Source organism: Sciurus carolinensis, chromosome 17 (assembly GCF_902686445.1).
Source record: "Sciurus carolinensis chromosome 17, mSciCar1.2, whole genome shotgun sequence".
Taxonomy (NCBI): Eukaryota; Metazoa; Chordata; class Mammalia; order Rodentia; family Sciuridae; genus Sciurus; species Sciurus carolinensis.
Genome location: NC_062229.1, coordinates 63,474,554 through 63,489,478, shown reverse-complemented (window position 1 = coordinate 63,489,478; position 14,925 = coordinate 63,474,554). Strand labels below are relative to the sequence as shown.

The 14,925-nt window shown below is 44.7% G+C and overlaps 1 protein-coding gene across 7 annotated transcripts in view; it reads left to right on the top strand.

Annotated features, from left to right (window-relative positions):
* Adamts9 (ADAM metallopeptidase with thrombospondin type 1 motif 9) overlaps positions 1–14,925 on the top strand; it is a 174,300-nt gene that overhangs the window by 87,067 nt on the left and 72,308 nt on the right. For 6 of the 7 annotated variants that reach the window (XM_047531184.1, XM_047531183.1, XM_047531181.1 and 3 more), the window contains 3 exons: positions 1,471–1,740; positions 6,937–7,098; positions 9,763–9,939. In XM_047531184.1, the coding sequence (XP_047387140.1) occupies positions 1,471–1,740; positions 6,937–7,098; positions 9,763–9,939 (609 nt within the window). The remainder of the gene's footprint in view (positions 1–1,470; positions 1,741–6,936; positions 7,099–9,762; positions 9,940–14,925) is intronic. The other variant, XM_047531185.1, reaches the window with a different exon arrangement.

Genomic DNA, 14,925 nt, shown 5'->3' with positions numbered 1-14,925 from the left:
GCGGGATTGGGGGCACCGGGAGCGGGAGGAGCAGTTGGGGCTCCCAGACATCAGTGGGTGAGATTTCAGAGCATCCGCATATCAGAGAGAACATTCAGCCTTCAGTTTGGGGGGATTGACTTATTTCACATAGCACAACAAGCCTCCATTTCCATCCATTTGCCAGCAGATGCCATAATTTCATTCTTCTTTATGACTGAGTAATATTCCTTTGTGTCTACGTACCACTCTATGGGTTTTTTATAAAAGTAGATGAACCTTTGTCTACAGGCAACTATTGCTTTCTGCCCTGAAAAAGTCCCAGAGTCCAGGAAATAGCTCACCATTAAGTGAAAAGGAAACATAAGGAATGAAGATTATAGCTCAGTAAATAACAAAATATGTATATGAAATTGGAGGGGTGGGGTCAAATGGAACTATGTAAAAACTCACACCTTGTCATTTACCGGTTGTGTCATCCTGAGCAATTTCAAGTCACATTTTTCTTCTGCTCTTAAGACCAAAAAGAATACCTACTTTTAAAGTTGGTTGTGAGGGTTGAGATTATATATGTTAAATGCTTTGCAGAAAGTAGGTCCTCAATAAACAGTATCCATCCTTCAGTCCATCCATCTGTCAGTTCGTCTGTCTGTCAGATCCTCATGTCTACTCACCAGATATTTGTGAAAGCTCACTAGAGAAAAAGCAGCAAACCTAGAATAATAAAGTCCCTGCCTTTTTCCAGAATGTTCCAACAGAGAATCCATACAGTGAACAAATAACAAAATATGTAGCAGCAGGTGGGGATGAGTACGGAAAGGAGGGAAGCAGAGGACTGCCCTAGAGACAGGGTGTTGAGCTTTTCTGTAGGGTAAGCAGGACCCCCGTGGAGGGCGTTAGCCATGAGGGCATCTATTTGGGCAACCAAAGTCCCCACGGGGGTGAAGTCCCCAAAATCGGTGTGCTGGGCGTGTTCAAAAGCATCCTTAAGGCCAGGGTAGCTGGAGCACACAGAGGGCAGATGACAGGCGCCGAGTCAGGAACCAGTGGCGACCCCAAGAAGGGCCTCCGAGGTCAGCAGAGGGACTTTGGTTACTATTCCCAGTGAACTGGGAAGTCCTGGAGGGACACGTGATGTGACTTCTGCCCTGCAGGGTCTTGTTTGGTGACATGCAGACAGCAGACTCAGACGGGGAGCATCCAGGCCCCCAGCCCAGTTGCAAGGCGTCCCTGGCACTGCCTCCGGCAAGGGAAGGCGATTTCTCAAAGTCAGGCCACGGCGGCAGTGGCCATTGTGAGAAGTGGCTGGATCAGGGATCTAGGCTAATACCAAGCTGACCGGGGAGGGGAGGACGAGGGGGTCCGAGAGGACTCCGAGGCTGCTTGGCCCGAGCCACCGAGGCAGCATAGGCTGGGCGCGGGCAGGACGTTCAGGGCGAGCGGTCCAGCCGCCCGGTGACCACCCTTTTTCTCTCTGAACATCCGACGTAGTGCTCTGTGACGTGTGGGCAAGGGAGGGCAAGCCGGCAAGTGGTCTGTGTCAACTACAGTGACCGCGCCATCGACCCGAGCGAGTGCGACCCGGAGCACGTCCCCGAGGCCGAGCAGGACTGCGCCGCGTCGCCGTGTCCCCGGCGGACCCCGGGCCGGGGCTCCGCTCCGCACCCGTCCCAGAACCAGGACTACCGGCCCCGCGGCCCCAGCCCCGGCCGCACCCACGTGCTGGGCGGGAACCAGTGGCGCACGGGCCCCTGGGGAGCAGTGAGTATTCTCGGCCCCGCCTCCCGGCCCAGCGGCCACGCCCCCTGGGGTCGGTGTGGGCGGGGGAGTGTGGAATCTCCTAGGCCAGGCGTTGACAGGCGGCTCCCTGGGCTCTGGGGGCGGGGGGGGGGCGGGTTGATGACGGTCCCCACCCTCCTCAAAGGGGCGGGGACAGCGTGGAGGAGGGGGCGTCGCCGCTGGGTGACAGGAGCAGGTGGCCTCTGGGAGGTATTGTGAAAGTCAGAATGAGACCCACCTGGAGCGGAAAGAGCAGAGAGCCTTTTCTGAAAGGGAGTTCTTTTTTTTTTTTTTTTTCTTATTTGGTGTTTTTCGATTTGCATGACAGTAGAGTGTATTTTGACACATCACACATACATGGAGTGTGACTTATTCTAATTAGGACCCCATTCTTGTGGTTGGACATGGTGTGGAGTTTCACTGGTCGTGTGTTCATATATGAACATGGGAAAGTGACGTCCCATTCATTCCACTGTCTTTCCTATTCCCATCCCCTCCCTTCCCTTCATTCCCCTTTGTCTCATCCAGTGAGCTTCTCTTCTCTCCCACCCCCGTATTGTGTATTAGCATCCGCATATCAGAGAGAACATTCAGCCTTTGGCTCTTTGGGGATTGACTTATTTCACATAGCATGGTAGTCTCAGTTCCATCCATTTACCAGCAAATGCCATCATTCCATTCTTTTTTAAGGCTGAGTAATATTCCATTGTGTATAGATACCACTTTTTTTTTTTTTTTATTAATCCATGCATCTGTTGAAAGGCATCTAGGGTTGGTTTCATAGCTTGGCTATTGTGAATTGAGCATCTATGAACCTTGAAAGGGAGTTCTTAAACAAAGTGGCTTTCCTTTCTGCCATTTTCCAGATGAGTACAATCTAAAGTGGCATCGTTACTGTATCATTGGTAGTAGATTAAAGAGGAAATACTCATGTTAGGTAACATCAGTGCTTGGGGTAGGGGAGCATATGATCCCCTAAAGATTAGCAGTGCAGGTAGACTGAAGATATCCATTTGACTAAAAACTTACACTTTCAAATTTTGGGGGCTGAAACAGGTCCTCTCATCTGTGAGCCTCAGTGTCCTCAAATATAAAATGAGGATACCATTAATTCCTGTTCTATTTGGTTTGTATGAATTAAATGAGATGAGCCAGGGCAGTGGCACACCCCTGTAACCTCAGCGGCTCGGGAGGCTGATGCGGGAGGCTGAGGCAGGAGGATCTCGAGTTCAAAGCCAGCCTCAGCAACTTAGCAAGGTCTTAAGCAACTCTGTGAGATCCTGTCTCTAAATAAAATGTAAAAAGGGCTGGGGATATGGCTCAGTGGCATAGTGCCCCTGGGTTCAATTCCTGGTACCAAATGATAATAATAATAATAACTAAACAAGATGATACAAAGTACTGAGCCTGCCACAAAGTGAACTTAAGAAACATGGACAGTGATCTTGATTATAGTCACTACTATTGTCCTCCAAACTATGAAGGCCTCAAAAACTATTTAATATGTATGTGATAATATTAATATTTGGATAATTTGAATTATTTTACCAAATAATTTTCCCCAAAAGTTTGTGTCGTGAGATACTGTTATAGTTCATGGGATTCAGGAGGGACTCTGGGTGGATGCATCGTCAGAGCCACTCAGGGCTTCTTTGTTTTTGTTTACTAGCTGCTTCCTTCTAGTACAGCTAATTGTGTTTAATTATTTCTGTACTATAAGAATTAGATGGGCCAAGCATGGCGACACACACCTGTCATCCCAGCAGCTCAGGAGGCTGAGGCAGGAGGATCAGGAGTTCAAAGCCAGCCTCAGCAACTTAGCGAGGCCCTAAGCAACTTAGGGAGACCCTGTCTCTAAATAAAATAGAAAAAAGGGCTGGCGATGTGGCTCAGTGGTTAAGTGCCCCTGGGTTCAATCCCTGGTACTGGTACCAAAAAAAAAAAAAATTAGGTAGCAGTGGGATCTGGGTTTCAGTGAACTGGACACACCTCCCTGTGAATACTACTCAGCCACTGCGCACTTGCGCCCCACAGGCATGGGCTGCATGCAGCACAATCGATGGCTCAGCCCCTTGACCATCTAGGTCTCCTCTCTGTTTCCTAATTTAAGCTTTCCTTGGTTCAAATTATAAAAAAAAAAAAAAAAAAAAATTTCAGTTCTGAGAAATTGGAGGGTGAAGGCGGAAGTCATTACTGAGGGTTTCACGTTGTTTTTCTTTCCCGGTTGAAAATATTCAGAACTCAGACGTGTATGAATTGGTAGTTCTAGGGGAGGGCATTTTATTTTATCTTATTTTATTTTATTTTATTTAACATGTTCCTGCCCTTCTTATTTGGGACAGCTGTTTGGGGAAGCTGTGTTCCTTAGGGCTTAGGCAGAGTAACCAGTCAGGGAGTCTTAGGGGAGCTTTCTGCAGCAGTGGGTACCATACTTCCCTCCTTGTGCCTGTCTATGATTGTTTCTTTCCTAATGTATGTGAGGTTTCCTTGAACCATGAGATTTTTTAAAAAATTTGTTTAGATGTTGATGGACTTTTATTTTATTCATTTATTTATATGTGGCACTGAGGGTGGAACCCAGGGCCTCACACATGCTAGGCAAGCGCTCCGCCACTGAGCCACAGCCCAGCCCTATTTGATTTTTTTCTGCCCTGTGTTGACCTCCCCAGGAGGAGAGCTTGTACCTGCATCTTTGCCTTGGTAGTGACTCTGGTGGGGACACTGAGCCCTCCTTCCTGGAGCCTGCCTACCACTTGATTGGGGAAGGTAAAGCTCAGAGGTGACTTGATTGAGGAAGGACAGCAAGGTCACCATCACAGGAAAAACTCCAGGGCCAAAGTATATATTACAGGCGAATGGGCAGCATGGAAGGCCCTTCCTGACATTTTAAATTCTGGTCCCCAAACACAGCCTGATTAAAATTCTGGCAGGGTACCGTGGTGGGACATCTGTAGTCCCCACGGCTCGGGAAAATCGCCAGTTCAAGAACAGCCTCAGCAATTTAGCAAGGCCCTGAGCAACTCAGCGAGACCCTGTCTCTAAATAAAATATAAATCACGGCTGGGGATGTGGCTCAGTGGTTAAGCACCCCTGGGTTCAATCTCTGGTACTAGTGATCTTGCCAAGAACAAAAACAGACTGATTTTTTTAAAGTTTACGTTAAAAAAGAAAGAAAGAAAAGGCATAGCCGGGAGTAGTGGTGCACGTCTGTCATCCAAGCAGCTCGGGAGCTGAGGCAGGAGGATCGTGAGTTCAAAGCCAGCCTCAGCAACTTAGCGAGGTCCTAAGCAACTCAGCAAGACCCTGTCTCTAAATAAAATATTAAAAAGGGCTGGGGATGTGGCTCCGTGGTTAAACACCCGGGGTTCAATCCCAAGTAATAAAAAAATAATAAATAAATAATATATATATATTAAAAATATAATATATGTATAGATATTTGCAGTATAGATAAAATATATATTTGTCTTTGTATTTTATTATGTATTGTTTGAAAGTAAAAAACACATATTTTCAGGTCAGAAGTAAGGACACCAGAACCCTCAGAAAATGGAGGTGGGATTTTCATAAATCAAAACATGTCAGCACGTTTTTCAAATACAACTTAGAGATCTTTTATCCTGCCCTATGATTTAAGAAGCAAACACAGTATAAAATGACAGTGTAGATACCAGTTAGGGTACATATTTGAAAGTACTTATAGTCTGACCAACATAAGCTGGGAAATTGATCTGTGGGCCAAGATAATCAGCAACAAACTATATTCACCTCTGGACATGGCAGAAGCTGGCCAGAAAGAAGCAATGTCTGAGCGTGTTTTGAAATAATACTGGTTCCAGCTCGGGTTAGACAGAAAGCACAAATCAGTCTTTGGAATCGAGAACTCAAAATTCAAAACACAGCTGGCGCTGTGGCACAGACCGGTTATCCCAGTGGCTCAGGAGCCTGAGGCAGGAGGACCAGGAGTTCAAAGCCAGCCTCAGCAACTTAACCAGGCCCTAAGCAATTTTGCAAGACCCTGTCTCTAATTAAAATATAAAAAGGGCTTGGGGATGTGGCTCAGTGGTTGAGCACCCCTGGGTTCCCCAATCCCTAGTATTAAAAAAAAAAAAAAAAAATGCTTGTAAATGCTGTCTGCAACTGGATAATTCCTGAAAATGTTATTGCTTCCAGGACCAGATGGTTATTTTGTAGGCAAGCCCATTTTAGAACTGAAGCGGTAGAATGAAGGATAGGAGCAAACACTCGGGTTGAGATGATAAGGAAATAGTGGAAAGAGAAAACATTCCAGGTGTAGATACACGAGAGAGCGATGAGAAGCTTGCGTGGGAAACGGGCGAAACGCACACCTCACCCAGTGACCCCCAGAGAGGGTGTTAGACTGAAATGCCCCGAGAGAGGTTCCCGAAGATGGAATTGAATTAAGTTCTCTGGGGAAGTAAAAAATAAATAAATAAATAAAGCATATCTTGCTACCAAGAAGCCACTAAAGTATCGGCATTGAAGGAAGGGAAGAGAAAGGAAGCGTTTGCCTTCTAGAAAGCAGTATCTCCAGAACATTCCGCGAAGCCTTTTGCAGGAACTGAGTGGCCTCCTGTGGAAGCTTCATTTCAACAAGCGGCGATTCATTAAGCCAGTCATTTGACCTCTGTGTTGAAAGGGAGACCAAATGTTGGTTCTAAATAAATTCTTGAAATTTTTAAAAGAATCTCCAAATAAACTATGGTGTCCATGGACAGCTCCCCTCCCACACCCACCCCACCCCATCTTGCAGAGAAAGGAGGACCATAAAGGGGACTAATTTAGAAGTTTGAGGAACTCAGGAGGCTGAGACAGGAGGACTGAGTTCAAAGCCAGCCTCAGCCACTTAGCAAGGCCCGAAACAACTCAGCGAGACCCTGTCTCTAAATAAAATATATAAAAGAACTGGGGACGTGGCTTCATGGTTAAGCTCCCCTGGGTTCAATCCCTGGTACAAAAAAAAAAAAAAAAAAAGGAGTCACTCGTTATGCCCCCTGCAGTATGTCAGAAAGAGAAGCCACCTTGGGCGTGTTTATACCCGTGTCCATCCACAACCCCACATCAGGAAGTGCCCGGTCTCTCTGAGTTTCAGCCAGCGGCTCCCTGGCTCTCCAATGGAGGTGCTGCTGAGGACTAACTTGTCACCTGCTGTGTTAGTGTTCCAGTACCTGTGCCGGAGGGGCCCAGCGGCGTGTTGTGGTGTGTCAGGACGAAAACGGATACACTGCCAACGACTGCGTGGAGAGAATCAAGCCCGACGAGCAGAGAGCCTGTGAATCCGGTCCTTGTCCCCAATGGGCTTATGGCAGCTGGGGAGAGGTGAGGACAAACCACCTGTCCCCGTGTCCTCTGAAGGAAACTGAGGGTCGGTGCTGATGGAATTGGGTCATGGTTCATAAATTATTTTAAGGGCCAAGAGCTAGCCCTAGTGGAAACTTCTAGATTCGGGATTCATTAGAAGACTGGCTTCATGCTGTTCTATTTAAACAAGTCGCTTATTACCAATAAGAGGAAGTTTGAATACATACAAGGGGCAAATTAGGAAAGAATGTTGATAAATGCTGGTTTAAGTTGCTTATTGACTAATCTCTGATGATTTTTTAAAAAAGGATACTTTTAGCAGGGCATGATGGTAGACACCTGTAATCCCAGCAGCTCAGGAGGCTGAGGCAGGAGGATCACAGGTTCAAAGCCAGCCTCAGTAATTTAGCAAGGCCCTAAGCGACTTAGTGAGACTCTGTCTCTAAATAAAAAGGGATGGGGATGTGGCTCAGTGATTAAGCACCCCTGGGTTCAATCCCTGGCACAAAAAATAAAAAAGAATGTTTTGATGTTTTTAAAGTGATAAATGATGGCAATCATGGGCTTATTAAGTCCATAGAAGTCTCCCTATCTTCTTCATAGTTTGGGGTGTTTGTTCCCCATGTCCTATCATCTCTCAAGACTCCAAATTCCTCAGGAAGCCAGAATGGATGGGTGTTGATACCCCCATCAAAGAGGACATGTCTTAAACACAGAAGTGAAGAGCTATATGTCCTCAGACAGTGACATGTTCAACTGCTCCTTTTCAGAGTTGTCTGCTATGACTGATAAAGGGACATGGGACATTTGGAGCACACCAGAGTGGGCTTAGTTCCCGGCTCTGGCTCTTACCAGCTTTGTGACCTTGGCAAAGAACCTAACTTAACCCAATTTTCCGATCTCATCTGTAAATGGGAATAATGATACCCCAACTTCATTGCATTTATGATTCTCCTATGGGGACAAGGCCTGTGTACCTACCTAGCACACTGCCTTCAATCAATTAACCGCTATTATAGTAACATAATAATGGGCATCATTAACGTTAAGAATAATTATGATCATTCATGGTACTACTATTAAATGGAGTTTGAGTCCCCGTGGTCCTTAATGGTAGGGTTCAGATGCTTCTGGTTTTGTATTTAACCGAGAATACAGCCCTCTCCTGTTGAATCCACAGGAAGAGCACATACTTAAAGCTCATTGAGCCATTCTGTCTGGACTGTAAAATTTATGAAATGAAAAATGACAGTTAACACCTGGGAGACCCCAGTGCCAAGAGGAGGAACAAGACAAATGAGCTTGCTGGGCCCATTGGCCCGTGCTCTTGGCTGACCAGACTCTAATGGCGCCCACCTCCAAGGATTCCATCCCTGTAATCTGGTAGTCCCAGCCAGTCAGCCAGGGTTTTGGTCGACTGTCACTGACAGTTATGTCACTCAGGAGATCGTCCCTGAAGGGAAGGAAGGGGGAGGGAGGCTTTGAGCCTTGTGGATTGCAGGTTTCCCAAAACTCCTTGCACAATTCCTGTCCTCTGGGACCCGAGAGTAAGCTTCTGTAATTGGATCCACGCCAGCAGAAGTACACGCATTTGCTGGGATGCTTGCTGTCAGCACGGACTGATCATTCCAGATTCTGTGGGAGATCTGGCCCTGACACAGCAGGGAAACCGAACGTCAGTGTTCCTGGATGTGAGCACGGCACTACTGTCCAAGAAATACGACTTGTTCCTGCCTAGAAGTTTGAATGCTGCCAGGAGTCCAGGCCTTATCCAGCATTCACCCCAGGGGCAAGTCATCGTGGTACTAAGAGTTCAGAGAGAGTAAGATGTTTTAGCATCATAAAGATCTATAAAGATTGGAGTCAGAAAATTACCAGAGGTTGGTGACAGCTTAAAAGTTGCCAGAAAATAGCTGGGCACGGTGGTGCATGCCCACGATCCCAATGGGAGGCTGAGGCAGGAGGATCGCGAGTTCAAAGCCAGCCTCAGCAACTTAGCAAGGCCCTAAGCAACTTAGGGAGGCCCTGTCTCAAAATAAAAAATAAAAACGGCTGGGGATGTGGCTCAGTGGTTAAGTGCCCCTGAGTTCAATCCCTGGTACCCAAAAAAAGAAGTGGAAGTTGCCAGAAGATAGGGTCAGGGATGTGCAGGGTAGAGCACTTGCCTAGTGTATGTGGGCCACTGGGTTCCATTCCCAGGACTATATTTTTAAAATAAAATAAAGAACAAGTTGCCAGAAAATAAACCTGGCTAAGTCATTATCTCCTGTATCTAATATTGAATAGTTTGATTTGGTTTGGTTTCTAGGTTTTGGGTCCCTCCAAGAAGTTGACCTTAGCTGCTTGTTCATAGGTTAACTTTGATCAAGTTAATGGACTGCTCTTAACCTCAGTGGCCCCAAATATTTAGTGGGGCAAATGTTATGCTCTGTCCTTGAGGGGCTAATGGTACAAAATCCCCTACAGGGATAGGGGAAGCCCCCAGTGAGGACACCTACACCCAGATAGGAGAACGTGGGTCCTTTGTAAGCAGCGCGGTAGGTGATCCCCGGTTCTGCCTGTCAGACCTTCCCTGCCCAATGCTGTCATCGAGTTTGGCCGAGACAGATTTCTCATGGGAAAGAAAATTGGTCACTGGCCATTCAGACAAAATAACCGCGGTCTCCGCTGTCCCCCCTCCAGTGTACGAAGCCATGTGGTGGAGGCCTCCGGACGCGGCTGGTGGCCTGTCAGCGGTCCAACGGCGAACGGTTCCCAGACCTGAGCTGTGAAATCCTCGATAAGCCTCCAGATCGTGAGCAGTGTAACACACACGCTTGTCCCCAAGATGCCGCCTGGAGTACTGGCGCTTGGAGCTTGGTACGGCCCTAACTATTCCTGTTTGTTACCCGCACTGTCAAATCCCGAGGTGTTCTGGGGCAGTCCTCTGCCACATCTGGGAGGGCATCCGAGCGACCGCGCTGTGAGTGGCCTCTCACCCTTACCCCCTCCCCCCTTATCATTGCACCGTGGCATTCACATTCGGCCATGTGGCCAGAGTGACATCACAAGAATACATGTACCTCATACAGGACCTGGTGCCAAGAAGTAGCTTCCTTTTCTAGAAGAACCATGTCCATAGATAGCGACAACTCATGAGCAGACATTCTCTCCTTCTCTCCGCTTCGGTGGGGTTGACTCTGGGGGAAGATGTCTACCTATTGAGGCCTCTGCGGTTTTTCTTCTTCAATGACTATAATTTGCTTTTCTGTGACTCGGGTTCAACTCAACCACAATCGTCACCAAGCCTGTGCCCACAAAATAGACTGAAATCATTCTGAAAAGATGAATGACCCACAGTGGAATCAGTGACCTGGTGCCTATCAAGGTGTCTGGAATGTTCTTCTGCCCAGACAGGAAGCCTGTTTGAGATCATTTTATATATATATATATATATATATATATATATATATTTTTTTTTTTTTCTTTCTTTCTTTCCTTTTTTGCTCTGGTCTAAGTCACCCTTGGTTAACTGCTCAGCCAGCAGCTGACACGGTGAGACAGGTTTGCCACTGTAAATACTATGCAGACTTCTAGGGCAGCTCTTGGCAAACAGAAGGCTCAGTTGTGTCAAAGCCACACTTTGGTCAATTTGTGCCATCAACAGCCATCAGGCTGTTTCGTAGAAGTAGGGCAGATGTTCTGATAAATACATTAATTGCACTGAAGCTGAATTTAGTGTTATATAAAGCCCTTTCCAGAAGGCCTTTTTGTTCAGAATGATTCTAAGGAAAAGTCTTAACCAATCCCAAAACCAGCTGAAGAGCATATTCATCAAATTGACATGATTGATACCTCTGGAGGTTTCTAGAAACCAAGGGTTTCCTTGTCTGAGGTTGTGTCTGCATGAATAGCTCAGTAACCTCTGTACTGTATAGTTGTGGAACCACTGTACTTTGTGTTAGGTAGAAATCTGGAAGAATTAAGAAGGGTACCTCCACTGGTACTGTAGAGCTGAGCTGTATTCAAGAGTTTAAGAAACACCACCTATACTGTGCCCTGGGAGTACTTTTGTGTCCAGTTATGGCGCCCTCCCCAGATGCATGCTCTGAAGCCACCCAGAGATGACCTCAGGGTGTCAGGAACATCCCTACATGTCCAGCTTCCCTCCTCACCAATTCCATATCATTTTCCATGAAATTTTCCTGCTGGAACCCATTCTGTTTTCACCTCCATCAGTAGTAACACCAACACCAGAGTCACATTTCAAAAAGCCAACTAGCCCTTTTAAAAAAAAAACTATGTGACTGGGCATGGTGACTTGGGAGGCTGAGGCAGGAGGATCACAAGTTTGAGGCCAGCCTCAGCAATTTAGTGAGGTCCTGAGCAACTTAGTGAGACCCTGTCTCAAAATTTAAAAATAAAATAAAAAGGACTGGGGATGTGGCTCAGTGGTAGAGCACCCCTGGGTTCAATCCCTGGTACAAAAAAAGGAAGTATGTCACTAATTTTGACCAAAAAATATCTCTTAACCTTAGTGAGGGTTACATGAGTCTCCTTGTTGCATATTCCTGTGATTGGGTGAAAAAAATATATATATATGTACTTCCTATGCTCTGATTCCTTAGATTATTCTGTATTTTATTCTGTATTTTTCTCTCCAGGAGGAATTCTTTGGGAAAATGGAAAAGACGTAGCCTGGGAGAATTATAAAACATCTTGCTAGGGTTATGTGCATGTGTCTCTACATGTATACACATATGTACACCTACACTTATGCACATAGATACTAATTTCCACAGAATTCTCTTACTTGAATGTCTTCTCAGTATGGCTCATATTTTTTTCTTCTTCTCTGAACAGGATCATCACCCACCCCCATAGATACTTTAAGAGCTTACATGCTTATATTATAAAATATGAACTGCTAGTTATTTTAACTAAAGACATGAAGTTTATTTAATAGGGTTCTTCTTGGGCCTGTATACAATTTTCTGAAACACAGAGGAGGAAACAGGGAGAGAGAGCCAAATCCCAAGGCTGTGGTACTCATAGAACAAGTGTATTTAAATTATTTGTGCTGGCTATGTGATTTTTCACACTGCTCTTGTAAAGTGATCACTATTTAAATATCTTTTTCAATGCCTCTACAGTCTTAAGAGTAAGGCCACTTCTGCAAGGCTTTTAAATTGTGATTTTTTAAAAAAATTAAATCAAAAGCATTTTCTGGAAAAAGATACATTTGTAATATATTACTTTTCCTAAATAGATATGTGAGAGAACAGTCTTTCAGATTCTCTCTGTAGGATTTTATTTTTTTTTTTTTCCTCTTCTGTTTATTTCCATGGTGAATGCTTTGGTGTACAACATCTTAGTAATTCTGAATTAAGCATACCTCAGTAAATGTGTTCATAGCCATAAAGTCACTTCTACGGTGCTCAATCATTGTAACCGACAGTGGAATTCACCATAAAAAGTACATTTGAGGCGCTAATACGTTGCTTTGAACAGAAGGCAACTTAGATTTATTAGAGATGGGGTAGTGAAGATTCCTACAGGTTACTTTCTCTTCCCAAGGACTTCCATACACAAATGCTGTCATGTCAAGAACCAGCTACACTGAGCGGGGCAGCTTCCTCCAAGGTCAAAGGAAGCCTATTCCAAGGTCACAGTGGAGATAGCGTGCTACTAAAGAGCAGTATCTAGGCAAGAAAGCCCAAATCACTGTTATCTTGGCTTCCAGGGTCTCTAAAATGAAGTTTCAGTGAACTTGAAGTTCAAGGACCCACTTTAGACAGATGGTTGGCTCTGACTCACATCATTGCAGATTTAAAAAAAAAAAAAAAATGTGATTATGAAAAACATCCTTCAAAGATTGAGCCTTTTCTGTCCTTTTGAAAACATGTCCTTGGAAGCTGGTCACCATGGTGCATGCCTATAATCCCGGTGACTCTGGAGGCCGAGGCAGGAGGGTTGCAAGTTCAAGGTCAACCTCAGCAACCTAGTGAGGACCTAAGCAACCTAGTAAGACCCTGTCTCTAAATAAAAAATGAGAAGGGCTGGAGATGTGGCTCAGTGGGAAGCACCCCTGGGTTCAGTCCCCAGCACCCAAATATATGTGTGTATGTATACGTGTGTGTGCATGTGTGTATATATACGTGCGTGTGCGCATGTGTGTCCTTGGACGCTCTCTCGGTTATGTTCATTTTTGAAATAAGGTTCTTCAACTGCTGTTTCTTTGCTGTGCTCCTGCAGCCAGGAGGCGGACCTTGTGTACTGAATGCACATTCCCCATGACTAGAGGGGCAGATTGCAAAGAGAGCTTAATGCTGTCCTGCCAATGCCGAAATCAGCTAAAAATCGCGAGCAATCTAGAGCAAGCTCACTCATCCAGATAATTAAAGTAGCAAGTTCTGCTAGGTGCTGCTGTGTCTCCAGATGGTTCTGTGGCCTTTCTCTGCTTTGCCCTGTGTATCTACTTGCAGATTGACTTGGAGACGGTGGTTCTCCTTAGGAGAAATTGCTCGTTTGGGTTTTTCGTGACCAACCTGAAAGCGTTACGTTCTCTGAGCTTGCTTCAGGTGCTTTAGAATAATGCTTGTCAACCCTAACAATGAGAATTTATGAGCTTTTTATTTTCTGCCTGGCCAACTTAAACGAATTGTGTCTACCTCATCTTCATGTGCAAGTTTGCAGCTTGTGTAGGTAGGAAGAGAACAATGTTTGACATCCGTGTTTTATCACCTCACGACATCTGTCTCTAGAAGAAAATAAAGATTGTAAATATCACTACCATATTTTCTGAACAGTTTTAAGCAGCCACGCCTACCATTTTCTGAATATTTTGAGCAGTACAGATTTCTATGTTTATATAATAAAGCATATTTATTTTTCCATGTTATTTAATTTTATATACCATGTTTAAAAATCAGTGTTTACCAGCAGACTGTAAAGGCAAGTAGGCTGTGTGAATTAGAAATGAATGTATATGTTTCTTCCAGTTTTTAAAAAGATGACATTTTAATTTTGTACATTCCCTCGAACCTGTACCACCACACCCTTTTCCCTCCCATCCGAGTAGCCAAGTGTCAAGCTTTATGTAATTGGATAGTTTCAAGTGTGTATTTTAAAGGGATGCTTTCAAAACTATTTCTGAATTGGAAATGATACTTAGTTACATAAACAAAAAAATATATGAGGCTTAACAATTTGTTGAGTATTTTTTCTTTTCAAATACTGTTGTCCTGATTCATTGAAGTCTCAACTATGAAATATGAATGCTCCATTTGTTCAATTTGTAGATAATGATGAAACATAGCCAGGAGACCAAAAAAAAAAAAAAAAGGTAGTTAGGAGAAATTGCTCTGAACACATAAGAGAAGCTAGGTACAGGGAAAAGTGAACAATGTGCATAAATTTGATCTCACCTTATGTTTATTCAGAAAACTGTAAAAGGCTTTACAACATTTATCAATTGTGTTTCTTGTTCACCTACTGCACAGTTCAGAAAGCATTTCTTATTAAAAAAAATACTATCCCAATAAACTTGGAAGTCTCAAGAGAGCCTACCCTTTGCAAAAATATGTATTTAGGTATAAACCGTAAAAATTACCCCAAAGGCCTGTGGGTAACTCATTCCCCTACTGAGCCTTTGTATTGCCCTATAGTTTACTGTGGTACTCTGAGATGAAGAGACTAAGATAAAGGAGTTCCTATATAAGCTAGAATTTTTTTCCTAAGGTACAAAATGGCATTCCAAAGGCAAAGGATAATAACAGCAGCTAAATTCTACTGAGTATCTGCTATGTGTCTTGCGAAGTACACACACCACACCTACCATCTTGCTGTCTCCTGGAGAGGTGCCGT